General features: G+C 39.6%; 2 protein-coding genes across 4 annotated transcripts in view; one reads left to right on the top strand and one right to left on the bottom strand.

The window, feature by feature from the left end:
• Positions 1–941: 941 nt before the first annotated feature.
• RAG2 (recombination activating 2) lies at positions 942–2,525 on the bottom strand. Its single transcript, NM_001171141.1, is given in 1 exon segment — positions 942–2,525. A coding segment is annotated over 1 exon segment (1,584 nt).
• Positions 2,526–2,834: 309 nt separating this feature from the next.
• IFTAP (intraflagellar transport associated protein) overlaps positions 2,835–15,161 on the top strand; it is an 80,781-nt gene continuing 68,454 nt past the window's right edge. The window contains exons 1-2 of one of the 3 annotated variants that reach the window (XM_008269829.4): positions 2,835–2,981; positions 9,382–9,478. The gene's annotated coding sequence lies outside the window, so the exon portion shown is untranslated. Of the gene's footprint in view, positions 3,100–9,381; positions 9,479–15,161 lie in introns of all 3 variants that reach the window. The other 2 variants (XM_008269826.4, XM_070064480.1) reach the window with 2 other exon arrangements.

Below are 15,161 nucleotides of genomic sequence, written 5' to 3'. Positions count from 1 at the left end.
TTCACTGATTTTGTAACATTCACTGGCAGCATAACTCCACATTAATGAATACACATACATTTTCCCCATTTAAAATCTCCTGCCTGAATATCTTCTATGAATTTTTAAAAGCTTTTTTTATTTTTGGAAATAGTCAATATTATTCTTTTCCGTGAGATTTATTTGATGGTTCCTAGTGCATTGTCACTCATTTCCTTTCTCTAGAGTGCTAAGTTGCAATGGATTTCAGAATTTTTTGGTGACAGTTCTCTCAAATAATTGCACTGATTTTGGCAAATCATCTGTGCATCACATATTAGGGAGGAGGCAGCTGAAGAAAGTAGATGCATGAAAATGTACTAAACCTAGTATATATTTCTCATTTCTTCCATTCAGTGGATCTATATTTGTATCTGAATCTATCTCTATCTCTACATCTACATTCACATCACCTGTACATTGGCATAATCCAATGGGATACAGATATATAAAATCACTAATATGGAATACAATTAATATTAGTTTTAATTTTTTGCAACCACCAACATGGTATACTGTGCAAAATCTGAGTAATTCCTTTGGGGAATTAATTCCTATTGGTTTAATTTGTCTTAACTGTTTCATAGAGTATTTGTTACCAAAAATCATATTAGATATATAAACATAACTTGATTATTACTAATGCTTCTGTGTTTAAGATTGCTTGAATGAAAAATTCAGATAAGAAATTTATATTTTGGAAATTTCATATTAAGAGAAATATTTTCAAAATGAATAGGTCCTAGAATGATTATATTTAGCATTGCATTAAAACACTTTTCCTAGAACTAATTCATATAACTAAAAGAAATCACAGGCATTTCCAATAAACAAAAATACAAATATAATGTTGATCATTGTCAAGGTTTTGAAAGATAGGTTTAAGAGCTTAATGTGCATGGATCTGAAAAGTTTTTGCAAAATTAGTCAAACAACCGTCTAAGAAAGGATTTCTTGGCAGGAGTCAAGATTTTCCCAGAACCTTTCTTGTGGAGGGATTTCATTGGGGGCTTTCTTAAGGGTATGGTTCTTTTGGGAGTTTGTAGCGCTCTTGCTATCTCCACATGCTCATTACAATAATACTTGTTGCTTCCTTCTGACAGATGGATGAGGGTACGTTCTGCCAGATCCATGCACTTGGCATGGACCCAGTGCCCATCTCCATGAGAACAGTAGATCATGGCAGGCTTGTTGAGCTCCGTTGAATAGAATGGCACCCAAGTGTTAATGTCCACATCACAAGTAGGGCAGCAGGTAATCCAGTAGCCTGTCTCAGACTCATCATCTTCATCATCTTCATTATAAGTGTCAAATTCATCATCGCCATCAAAACTATTTGCTTCTGCACTGAAACAAAATTCTTCCGAGTCCTCAAAGGGAGTGGAGTCCCCTGGATCTTCTGTTGATGTCTGACTATTTGTGAAAGTTCTCTGATCTTCATGCACATCATCTTCAGTACATTTCAACATATAGAAATAAAATGCTTCTGAAACAATCTGTTTATTGTCTCCTGGGATGCCAAGGAAAACGGATCCATTTCCCATGTTGCTTCCAAACCATATTTTGCTGTGCTTAATATCTGGAGTCCAATCTGGGGTCTCCATCTCTTGAATTTCAATCTTGTTATCCTCTAAAGAGACAATGTTGCAGACCATTCTTTTTTGATTTTCAAGCTGATACCCACCAACGATAACAAATTCATCATTGTTAGTCTGAGTCAGGATTGCACTGGAGACAGAAATTCCTCCTGGCAAAACTGTGCAATTTATGGCTGGGCTACCCAAGGGGAGATCAACCCTGATTCTGTACAGATTGGCAGGGCGGATATTATTGGCAAGAGAATGTCCTCCTAAAATATAAACGGTATCATTTCTGGCAATAGAGACATGAAATGACAGCCCATCCTGAAGCTCTGGAAGAATGTAGGATGTGGCACATCCAAATTCAAAATCCACCAAGAAAACATGGGGCAGGCAATCAGCGACGCTATTCCATTTTTCTGTGGTTCTTTGATTAGAAGGCATGTATGACCGTCCTCCAAAGAGAACTCCCATACTTTTTCCTCGACTGTACACCACGTCAAGGGAATGACCATATCTGGCTTCTGGAACATCTCCTACCAAGTCTCTTTCTGTGCAGCGAAAAGTAACTTTTTTGTTGTTTTTGCAAACAACAGACATGACATAAATCTTATCAGAAAGCTCATTGTTTGGTGTTTTCCCTCCGTGGATGATATATTGTTGTTTTTCAGACTCTGAGCTGCCTTGGAATGTGCAAGTGGCTGGGTAACGGAGAGGAGGAAGATAGCAGGAATCCTTAGAGAAAACTGCTGGCTTCAGTTTGAGATGGTTCTGTTTTATATCAAAATGAAAAACTCCAGTGGGGCAGGATCTCTTGGGCCATCCTTTTTGGCCAAAGAAGAAAATTTGCCCATCAAAATTCATCAGTGAGAAGCCTGGTTGAATTAAGGCTGTGTTATTCCTGACTGTTATCATCTGCAGCGACATGTTTTCGGATTGTGTGTAGATCTTTTACCTGAAAGATTAACAAAATAAAACGACTTAGAGTATCTTTTCATATACATCACTGTGTTTAGATCCCCTCACATGGAGAAATCATGTTAAAAAATAGTGCTCTTCCATGTTTGCAGTGAGCAAAATCCAGCTAGTTCGAGGAGCAAAGAGACCCAGAACCTTCCCGCCTAATACAACTTAAGTAGCTGGGACAGGTTTTAGACAGGGACTATCCTCCCTGAGATTTCTGGGAATTGTAGTCTTTTTCCTTAAGGAATCACTACGCATCCGTCGAAAGAACTCCATTTCCCAGGAATCCATTCTCTGTGTAGCTACCATAACTTGTCTTTGTTGCTCCAGGAACGCAGACTTTTTAGGATGTCTGACTAAAGACGCGAAAAGTGTGAAATGACTAAATGGCAGCCAAGGCGGAAAACTAGGGACTGGGAGGTGAGAGTGACTGATACAGACCGAACGGCCGGGGCACGGGAGGGCTGCCGGACCAGGAGGAGGACGGCCAAACCCTGGCCGGGTGTTGCGGGAGCCCCTCGTGGGGAGCCCTAACAAGGTGACCAAGTAGGCAGCGCGACTGCTGTCGGCCGGAGTGCGGTTGCCTGGAAACCGCGCTCTGACCCGACAGCGCGGCTGAGGTGTCCGACCTTGGCGCTCAGCTCAGAATTGCTCCCCCGAGGATCCGAGGGCTGCTGGGGCAGGAGGTTGACCGGGCACCGAGGTTACCGAACGTTACAGAGGTTAACGTTGGGTCTCTGAATAGCCAGAGTGCGGCAAGAAATGGCCCGATGATTGATTTTTTTAAACTACTGTATCTAGTAGTTTATCTATCTACAATCTAGACCTTGGCGAGGGACGCTTTATTAACCGTCGTTTCTCCTTTTTTGGATTCTTTTAGGGGAGCAGAGAATGTTCTTAAACACATTTCCCCCTCCTTCTGGTCTTGCTAGGAAAATAGAATTCTTGGTAATTTATTTCAGGCCTCTTTCCAGCCCGAGAACTTAGAGATAATTGGTTAGTAATTCTGTAGTAAGCAGACACTAAGTAAAGAGGTGCCAGATTCACTCAGGACTTCACGTCTGTATTACAGCGTTAAAAAAGGTGTTCATCAGATGAAGTCAGTGTGACAACTGTTTGTTACTTACCAAGGACCCTTCCTGTTTGCAGAGTGAATGACATCTAGGCACAAAGTGTTAAGGGAAGCGAAATAGCACAGATTCCTTGACTCACGAATAGATTGTTAATTTGCTTAAAAGTAGTACAAAACAGCTAAAGAGTGCAAACTGACTAGATTCTGGCTCTCTTACTAACTGCATGTCTTTGGGAAGTTATTTAATCTCTCTGAAGTTGTTTCCTCATCTGTAAAACCATACAATCTTGCCCATCTCATAGATTGATGTTGGTTATGATTAGCACTTCAGTATATGGAAAACACTTAGGGCATTGCTCACTGTAAACGCTGGTGATGCGATTATTCTTGAACTTTTAAGAAATAGGGTTTCTGATGCACGATTACCTGCCAGTAATGGCAGCTGATATTTCTAATGTTAGAGTTGGTTATAGAGTGTGTTAGGATCTGGGAATAGGACAGTGGGTAAAGAAAGTTAGTCTCCGGAATAATAAGAACTGAATAAATATGTTTACTGACAGTGCTGGAGGGAATTCAGTTTAAATAAGAGGAGCTACCTCGTTCCTCTTGTGATCTGTTCTGTAACCCTTATTACATATGCAGCCCCTAAAATTGGATTCTTTCAATCCAAATCTGGGGCTCTGATAGTATCACCACCTTGAGCAAGTTACTTCCTCTCAGTTCTTTTTTATCTGCTACATGGGAATAATGCTCGTACCTATCCCTTGGGTTGTTTTGAGTAATAAATGGGATCGTGCATGTAAATCACATAGCATAATGCTTGCCATCTAACAAGTAGTCAATAACTGTTGAGACCATAATTTACTTTAATGCCATCTGAAAAGCTTACATGGTGCATTAAGAATTTGTGGTCTGAGGAGATGGTGGTGGTATTTTTTTTTTCCTTCTGTAGACTAGATGTAATTAATTGCTTAATAATTTCTTGTACTTGTGAGTTTTAGCTTATTTAGAAGAGTCTTCAAAGTGTAATTTTTAAATAATAATCTTATGGATTCTTAAACCAAGTGAGACAGTAATGATTGACAAGGATCATCACTAAAGTCATGCTAACAAGTCTTTCCCTTCTTCAGACCATGGTAGTCTGTAGGTTCAGCTACTTACCTGCAGTGAAATACTCTGGGAAGATGTTTGTTTGTGGCCTATCCAAATATTCATAAGGGGAGGCATATGAGGAACTAAGAAAACGTGATCCATAGGAACTGAAAGGAAACAGTGATGAATCTCAGTCCAGTTGGTGGTCACACTCAGCATGGTGAGTGAGCGTGCTCATGATCACCCCGTTTTGGGTGGACAGAGTGCCAAAGCTAAAGCCTGTTTGTTTCAAACATCCACAAAGACCTACAGTGGGCTAAAAATAGGCCATAAAGGGGTCATGGATTCCAAACACAAAGGGGTTATCCAACACTGGCTTTTCAACTGCCAACTTTAAGAAAAAATGTTTTCATTGTAGCCTGTTGGCTTCATCTTAAAGTTGGCATAGAGGTTTCAGCTTTTTATCTGTGAAGACATGATTATTGTAGATTAAATAGAAACATTCTCTTGGGCAGGACATAAGAAAGATGGTGTATTTTTGTAGCTTAGTCCAGATCCATAACTATTTTTAAAATAGAGCTTTGGACCTGTTCTAATGCTCCTTTTTCTCATTTTGTAATTTCAGGGCCCTAAATGTGGTGGTAAAGTTTACTAGTGCTGAGATGAGTTACCTCCTCTTGTAACACAGTCTGTGTATTTAATTTTTAGATTATCCTTTTTAACTAGATGTATTATGTATTTAAAGAATAAACAGGAACACTTGTGTTTTCACATTGTTTTGCCATATTTAGTTATTGAAATTTTGTTTTACTGGCTTGAATATGTTTTCAGTGGAACAGCTATTGTATTTGTTCCACGGCTATAATGTGAGTATACTAGTCACATCTTGGTTTTTAAAGAGTTTTTAAAAGATTATCCTAGTCCTAAAATAACCTACTAAAGGGGTTTTCTTTAAATAGACTAGTCAAAGAGTTTTAAAAAATAAGACACTGTTCTTCAGCTCAAGGAAGTTTCAAAGTCAACACATTAAAGATTCTTTTTAAAAGACAGGCATATAGGACCAATAAACTTACACAATTTTCCCAACCCCATGCCAACATCCCTCAGCAGGGAGATTCTCATGTATTCACTCTGAAGCAAGGGCATAGTTGAGAATCAAAAGAGGACTAATGTTGTGAGGGCTGGGTTTGTAGTTTCTTGTGTCTGAACTGACTTCTATTCCCAAAGAAAGAGGCTGTACTCTGAAGCCTTGCATCTCACTGATCTGTGTTGCCTATACTTCCAGATTGCTCCAAAAGAGCAAGCAGCCTCATGTAATTGCAGGAATTTAGTGCTTGAATCAACACTGTCTTGCATGGTTAATCAGTTTGGAAGCAAACTAAATTTGATTTTTTTCTGGCATTAAAGCCAGGCCAGGTCTTTCTTCCTACACTTATGTCAGAGAAGAATTTGTGTGTGAACATGAATAATACTGTTGTGAAGTCATAGGAATTAATTCCTGGCAGCAGCCTGAGAACAGGAAGCCCCACATTTTCCAAATTCTACATTACCCTTTCCCCATCTAGACACCCAGTCCAGCAGTGACTAGCGCTGCTGAAGTGTGACATCACCGTTCCCTTAAAGTTTACAAACACAGGCTCCCATCTTTTAGCTTTCATAGAAATGAAGGTATTGGACCTACCTGAAGGCCAGAGGGACTGCTCCCCCCTCTCTGAATCTTTGCAGCTAAAGCAGGTATTAAATATCAGCACTTGGGGAAGATTCACTGAATGCCCACTGTGACTGCAGCAGGCAGAAAGCTGATGATGAGGAGAGGGTGTGTATGTCTACCAGATGTTCCAGTGAACACTGATCTAATGGGAGTAACTGACTGTGACCTTTTTTTTTTTTTTTCTCTCACTCTAGATGTTTGAGGGAGATATTCACCGGGGTGTAACCTCAAGGTTTAACCATTTCATTACTTGCAACAATGGAAACACAATTCATTATTTGCAAAGATTAAAAAAAAAGAGTATGGGTGAGACTTGGTGTATTAAAATTAGAAACATTTTAGAAAAATAGAAAAAATGAAATAATTACTGTGGTTTAAAGAAGCGTTATTGTGACCCTAAAGCAGAGACCACTAATACCAAAGCTAGTCATTTTAACTTTGAATTGCTCTTCTTTGTTCTCATCTTCTTTAATGCTAGACTCAGAAAGAAAGAATTCTGATTATGGGAGGTCTTGTGCTGGCAGCTCCTGTGTATTGATTAAGATCATGAGGTTTGAGGTTTGGTTGACTTGATTTCCTCTGCCAATTCTGCCATTTTCCAGGGATTTTTCTTCACCTGTAAGGCTTTGTTTCTCCGTTTCTGAAATAAGGATAATAGAAATATTTACCTCAAAAGAAGGTTGGGAAAAGATTAAATGAGAAAATATATGGAAAACCCACAGGCAAGGAAGATATCTAGATTGCACAGTGATCATGAGAGCAGAAGTTATCTTTAGGGCCCGGGCTGTGGCATAGTGGGTTAATCTGCTACTTGCAGGGCCGGTATCAGATGTGGGTGCCCGTTTGAGTCCCGGATGCTCCACTTCCAATCCAGCTCCATGCTAATGCACCTGGGAAAGCAGCAGAAAGTGGCCCAAGTGCTTGGCCCCTGTACCCAGGTAGGAGATCCAGATGGAGCTCCTGGGTCCTGGCTTTGGTCTGGCCCAGCTGTGGTCATTGCAGCTGTTTGGGGAGTGAACCAGCAGGTGGAAGGCTCTCTCTGCCTCTCCCTCTCTGTAACTCTGCTTTTCAAATAAATAAATAAATCTAAAAAAAGTTATCTTCATAATTTTAATAGTTGTGTGACAATTCACTAAATAAGTGAAGCACAATTTACCTGACCACCCACTATTACTGTTCATTTAATCAGTTTCCATGTGGGCTGAATTATAGTGTGTAGTGATCAGAGGAAAGCAAACTTGGGTTTGAGTCTCAGTTCTGTCACTTACTAGCTGAGTAACCTTTTAAAAAATTATTTGTTCGAAAGGCAGAGAGAGATTGATTGATTGACTTTCTATCTGTTGGTTCAGCCCCAAAAGCTTACAACAGCCAGGGCTGGGCAGGGCTGAAGCTGGGACCTGGGACCTTGATCCAAGTCCCCCACATGGGTGGCAAGGAGCTAACTACTTGAGCCATTATCTGCTGTCTTCCAGAGTGCACATTAGCAGGAAGCAGGAATCAGGAGCAGAGCCAGGCACTCTGATAATGGATGTGGGTGTCCCAAATGGCATCGTAACTGCCGTGCCAAATGCTTACCTCTAGTATAAGTACTGGATATGACATAGCTGGTATATAGTGTTTATATAGCACATCTTGCCTAATGATGCTTTGTGCTTTGGCACCTGTGCTTTACGCCTAATGATGATGCTGTAAACATATTTGTATATGACTATTTTAATGTTGATAAAATTAATTTAAAGTTGACACATTGGATATTTTCAGTCAACATAAAATAAGAAATGCAAAATGGGAACCATAAGTAGGGTTAGGCAAGTGGTTTAGACTTTGGATTTTTTTTTTCATTTTTTTTTTATTTTTTGACAGGCAGAGTGGACAGTGAGAGAGAGAGAGAGAGAGACAGAGAGAAAGGTCTTCCTTTTTTCTGTTGGTTCACCCCCCAGTGGCCGCTGCGGCCAGTGCGATGCGGCCAGCGCACCGCGCTGATCTGTAGCCAGGAGCCAGGTGTTTCTCCTGGTCTCCCATGCGGGTGCAGGGCCCAAGCACTTGGGCCATCCTCCACTGCACTCCCGGGCCATAGCAGAGAGCTGGCCTGGAAGAGGACCAACTGGGACAGAATCCAGCGCCCTGACCCGGACTAGAACCTGGGTTGCCGGTACCGCAGGCGGAGGATTAGCCTATTGAGCCGCAGCGCCGGCCTAGACTTTGGATTTTACTAATATCAAAAACCTGGCAATTTGTATATAGAACAATTATTTGCTGAATGGGTTAGTTGTCTTCCCCAGGAGACTGGAAATTAGGACACTAGTCTCCTGTTATCCATGGCTTCACTTTCAACAGTTCTAGTTATCCTAAGTCATCCGTGTTCTGAAAACATTGCAGTGGGTTGAGTGGAGGCAGAGGAGAAACTGCTCCTGGGGCTCATGACAGTGTGTTTTAAGAGCCACAATGCATGTCTCAAACATTTCCATCTGCATTTAATAAATGGAGGAACCACTTAAGCTTTTGTGTCAGTGAGTTAAGTGTTTGGAATAAGGTCAGTGGCAGGTTTTCATAGCATTAGGATAGGCATAAACACTTTATATCCTTTTGATAAGTGGATAATTTTTAAGGAAGTAATGTAGTGTTGGAAAGCAAGGTGTTTGGCTTGTTGAGTGAAGTCCTTAGTAGAAGCCCCAGCTGAAACTGGCAAAGAAGAGAAAAGAGGAAGGAAAAGGAAATAAATAGAAGTAAGCCATCTGCAAGTTAGCATGATGGATTGTCAAGAGAAGAAAATAACACTGACCATTTTCTATATAAAGCAATGAAGTATGGCTCCTGAACAGAATGATTCTTATTTTCCATGCTCTCTGATTTAAGATGGTTTGTTTAAAATAAAATGGAGAAAGGTTTCAGGAGTTTTATAATGTTGTGCTAGGAAAAGTTTACTTACAAATTTTATTTTACAGAAGGAGTGTTTTCTCTCTTTGAGAATAGAAGTTGTATTGGCAAAAAGAAATAATACCAGGGGACTTCAGAAATTTTGTGGGAAAATGGAATTAAAAGGTAAGTCTATTTTGGTGCAAAAAATTTAAATCCATGCATAGTGTCTTAAAAAAGTTCATGGAATGTGCATATTATGAAAGAATTATGATTGGCTCTTAAATTTATTTTTGCACCAAAATAAGGTTGTATATACTGAGGTAAATTGCAAATAAAGTGTTAAGAAAAACTGGAAGCTGGGAAGCACTGTGTTATCTCTTAAAGCCCATTTATTATTCTATAGTCATAGGAATTTAGAATTAAAAATAGATAGGAAACACGTCTCGAATCTTATTTCTTTTAAGAGAATGTCAAATGAAAAGGTCGATTTTATTTGCAAGATCTGACATTTTGAAACACTTAAAAATGAATTCCTATAGGCAGAGTTGATTTAATTCAGTTGGTCTACACCTGCTCCTTACCAGCTGTGTAGGTTTTGCTTTGAAGTAGGCCTTTTGGTTAAAAAAATTAAAAAAGTTCTGTGCAGTGTGCAGGTGGTTGACATGCTCAGGAAGTTGGACAGCAGGGGATAACTTCAGAATGGAAGCCTTTGTTCCATGTTTGTTGCACAATACAGATAAAAAAGCATTAATGGGATATTGCATACCATGTGAAGATGTTATATTTGATCTGATATATCTTGGATGATCAAAATATTATTCTGGGACTCTATGGCTATACACTGCATGCAAAGACCTTACTGCCTGTGGAGTCACAGTTTTATCAAGGCCTTGAGAAAAAGTTCACTGAAATACCGTTATTGTCCATAAATCATCAGTATATTTGGTACATTTCTGACAGGAGATCAGTTTTGAGCATGAAGGATACACATGTGTGGTAGATTTTTCTTGATAAATATAATAATCCAGAGGTCCATTAGTATACTTTCAGGAATTTTTTTAGGGGATGAAGGTATTGTGTTGTGATTATACAAGGCAGTCTTAAAAAAAAAACTCATAAAATGTGCATTGTCTTTTAGTTCCCCTTTTCCATGAAGCTTTTGAAGTTTACTCACACACAACTCTAAATTTCAGAAAAGTAAATGAAGAAACAAGAATGGTGATGATAGGGCAGTTTTCCTGATTTCAGACAGTAAATTTTCTGAGATTTGTTTTATGAATGTATCAACAGATTCACTGTACATAGTTAATTTATTTTTTAAAAATGATAGGCAACAGGTAGAGAGAAAAAGTTCAAATACTTAACTCTTTGCATTTGCCTTTCTTTAATGGGATTTATAACTGTGTAATTGAAAACAATCTAATAGTTAGTTGACCTGCCTTAGTGAGTCAGCACAGACGTCTCTGGATTGACGTAAACAGCTAGGAGGAAGAATATATTTTGGGGAAATAAAATTGATTTTATACATTCTGCTGATGAACAGAAAAGCTTAATGAATGATACCCTCAAGAAACCTCATTACAGTAGATTGGATGGATGAACAGGAAAGGGAAGCAAATTTTTGAAGATGAAAATTTTTGCTTAAGCATGTAATTTTTTTTTAGAGCAATGGTGATATAATTGAAAGTATATAGAGATTTTTGTTTCTCAAATACAAATTTTCCTTCTAATATAATAGTTTTTATCAGTAAGTATTGAAATAGCCATATATTCAAATGCAAACAACAGATATTTCTGTATTCCCTATGCTGAGCCCCATATTGCTCGTTTGCAAAACTATACATAGCATCAACCTAAGATTATCACCCTGATGCAATTTACATTTTACAATCTTGTTCAGATTTCCACTTTTTTCCATGCTCATTTGTGAGTTTGTGTGGGGCATTCAATTTTATGTGATTTTTCCCCCACATGTGTAGATTGTGTATCCACCACCACAGTCAAAAATACTGAACAGCTCCATCCCAGCAGCCACCCCTCCTGCAAGATCCTAATAATCCTATTCATCTCCCTCCGACAACCCCCACTGCTGTCATGGCGTTTCCAGAAGAGATTAGCATTTGATTCAGGAGACTGACTAAAGGAGATTGCTCTCACCAATGTGGATGGTTATCTTCCGACTGAGGACACACGTAGAACAAAAAGATGGAACAAGTGCCAATTTTCTCTCTCTTTTTTTTTTTTTTTTTTAGCTGCCTTCCAACACTGGAGCTTTTGATTGTCAGGCCTTTGGAATCTGTAGTTTACAACGTTACTCTCTCTCCTGTACTCAGTTCCCCAGTCTCAGAGTTGGCTTCAGGTGGTTATCAGGCCTTTGGACCTGGACTGAGTTGTGCCAACTGCTGACTTGGTTCTCCAGATTATGGGACTTCTCATTTTGTACAATTATGTGAGAAAACTCTCATAGTAAATCTTTTATATATGTATATCTCTATATGCCTTACTGGTTCTATTTTTCTGGGGATCCTTAATGCAGATATTCAATAATGTAATTTTTTGGAAATGTTGCAAATTATATTGTGTTTTTAATAGTTTATTTTCATTGTTATTACATAGAAATGTTAATTGAACTTTTGTGTAGATCATTGTTTGCTATCCATAGGTTTATCTAGATTCATTTTTTTCAAATTGAGATAATTCCCCTGTATTTCTATGTTTTAGTAGTAATTTTCTGCACTAGCATTAGTCCCAGCCCCCTGAGCTGTCTGCAGAGGCAAAGCAATCACACAGCTCAGCTCTAATATTCTTGGGAAGCGTGTAGTGATGGTTTTCTCTCCCTAAATCTCTTTTGCCTTGGTTGGCTTGCCCTTCTTCTCCCTTCCCCTTTTTAAACTTCTAATTTGCAGATAATCATAGATTCACCAGAAGTTGCTAAGAAATGTATGCGGAATCCCATCCCATGTGTGCTTCATACAGTCTTCTGCTGTGTTACCATCTTGTGTAACTATAGTAACTATCACAATCGAGAAATTGTTGGTGGTACAATTCATGCAGATGATTAGATTTCCCCAGTTATACTTACGCTCATTAGTGTGTTTCTCAGGTATATCACATATGTAGCCTTGCATAACCACGGGCACAATGGACACACTCACTCATATTCTTTTATATTCATCCCCATCTCCTACCAGTATCTAACCCAGCAACCACTTTAGAATTTTTTTCTTTAAATCACTGAGCGGTATTCCTTGGTGCGATGTACCACAGTTTAACACTTTATCAGTTGAAGGACATTTAGGTGGTTTCCAGATTTCGTTTTTTTTTTTTTCTCAATAAAGCTGCAATGAACATTTGTGTACAAGTTCTTGCATGAAAATAAGTCTTTATTTCTCTGGGAAAATATCCAAAAGGGCAATTGTTAGTTCATATATTAAGTCCATATTTGGTTTTAAAAGGAATGTTCAAGCTGTTTTCCAGAGTGGCTGAATCCTTTTACATTCCTGCCAACAATGAATGGGTTATCTAGTTTCTATGCATCCTTGCCAGCATTTGGTGATACCACTGTTTTTCATTATAGCCATTTATATGGTATCTCATTGTGAGTTTAATTTTCATTTCTGTAACATTCAGCATATCCTATTTGGTGAAATATCCTGTTTGGTGAAATGTTTGTGCCTGTGTTTTGTCCTTTTAAAATTGAATTTGATACTGGCCGGCGCCGCGGCTCACTAGGCTAATCCTCCGCCTAGCGGCGCCGGCACACCGGGTTCTAGTCCCGGTCGGGGCGCCGGATTCTGTCCCGGTTGCCCCTCTTCCAGGCCAGCCCTCTGCTGTGGCCAGGGAGTGCAGTGGAGGATGGCCCAGGTGCTTGGGCCCTGCACCCCATGGGAGACCAGGAAAAGCACCTGGCTCCTGGCTCCTGCCATCGGATCAGCGCGGTGCGCCGGCCGCGGCGGCCATTGGAGGGTGAACCAACGGCAAAGGAAGACCTTTCTCTCTGTCTCTCTCTCTCTCACTGTCCACTCTGCCTGTCAAAAAAAAAAAAAAAAAAAAAAATTAAAAAAAAAATTGAATTTGATACTGAGTTTGAGAATTTTTTTATAAGTATTCTTGATGCTAGTCTTTTGTTGGATAGGAAATAAATATTTTTCTTTCAGTCTGTAATTTCTATTTTCATCTTTTCATCAGGGTATTTTGTAGAGTAAAATTTTTAAATTTTGACAAAGTTCAGTTTATCAGTTTTTTATGGATCCTGGTTTTTGTGGCAAACCGAACAACTCTACCTAGCCTTGTATACAAAAAATTTTCTGACTTTTTTAAAAAAATCTTTTATAAAATTCACTATTTTGCCTTCACATTTTAATTTTTTGTTTCTATTCTTTATTTTACAAGGCTTCATTCAATTCCATCTTGTTCTAGTTTTAAACCCTGAAAGATACATCAGAGTCGTTCCTTTATTAAAGTGGAGTCCTGCAGAAGGAATGAGATCTGGTTGTGATATTTGTGTTTGTGGTAATCAAGTCAAGTACTGAGCCCCCCCCCCCCCCACTTTTTTTCTTTTTTAAGATTTATTTATTTGAAAGGCAGAGTTACAGGGAGGAGAGTCAGAGAGAGATCTTCCACCTGCTGGTTCACTCTCCAAATGGCTGCAATGGCCAGAGCTGGGCCGATCTGAAGCCAGGAGCTTCTTCTGGGTCTCCCATGTGGTGCAGGGATCTAAGAACTTGGACCATCTTCTGCAAAGACATTGTAGTTCACTTGAGGAAACAGAAATCAGTTCATACTGGGTCTTTTCTTTCATAGAAACAAATCTGGTGGTTACAGTGTAATTTGGTGCATACATATAAAAGGACACCCACTCTGTGAAGGGTTAAGGTTGATGGTTTTGTTCTCTGAGGCAAAGTGAATATTTTGATAATATCTTACGTTTCAGTATAGCAGTAGCTTCTTATTGAGCACTATATATACCCTTTTGACAAAATGCTGCTTTACTCATGTGTTATTATTTGTTATTTTTAAGTAGAAGTGGTAAACCTCACAATGAAAAAAAAAAAAAACCTTGTTGCAGATGTTTAATCCTTTGTGCTGTTAAAAAACAGGCATTGGACTTTGAGAGAGGATTCCCATTCATCCCACTCATGAGTTAGCACTCTTGTCTCTGAAGGTTGAGTTTTATTTGGGTAAATTCATTAGGCAGGAAGCTGAAGAGAGATAGCACAGATGTGTTAAACCAGTGGTGATAATTTCAAATACTATATTTTATAATAATGTCCTTATAGAGAACACAACATTAGCTGGCTTAAGTGGCTGTTGGTTTCATTATTTGATTACAGGAAACAGGACTTGGGTGTGGGGAGCAACTCGGACTAGACTAAGTTACTGGAATTAAGACTTATTCTATGCATCTGCTCTCCCACAATATGGCGCTGGGAGAGGAGTAAAAACAGCTTCTACACAGCTGCCTCCAGTTCAACCAATAAACTGTAGGACCTGCTCCTGATTGGAGGAGAGCAGCGTACTCGGCGTGTGGGTAGCAGAGTTGGGATTGGTGGAAAAGGACTATAAAGGAGGAGAGAGACAACATGCACCAGGAACATCTAAGGGGAACATCTATCTGAAGGAACACCTGTGCAGCCCCTGAGAGAGCCGGCCGGTGGTGTGCCGCTCCCCTGCGGAAGTGGGGAAAGTGGCCAGGGGGAACCGCCCTTCCACGGAGGTGGAAGGGATGGTAGCCAACCCGGGAAGAACCAGCAGCAAACCCGGGGAGGGCCGAGCAGACAAAAGAACAGCGCAGGGTCCTGTGTCGTTCCTCCACGAAGACGGGGAGCGACACTTGGGAGAGATTATGTGATTTTTTTCTTGCTAT

The sequence above is a fragment of the Oryctolagus cuniculus genome, chromosome 1 (genome assembly GCF_964237555.1).
Source record: "Oryctolagus cuniculus chromosome 1, mOryCun1.1, whole genome shotgun sequence".
NCBI classification, from domain to species: Eukaryota; Metazoa; Chordata; class Mammalia; order Lagomorpha; family Leporidae; genus Oryctolagus; species Oryctolagus cuniculus.
This window is presented reverse-complemented; position numbering and strand designations above follow the sequence as displayed.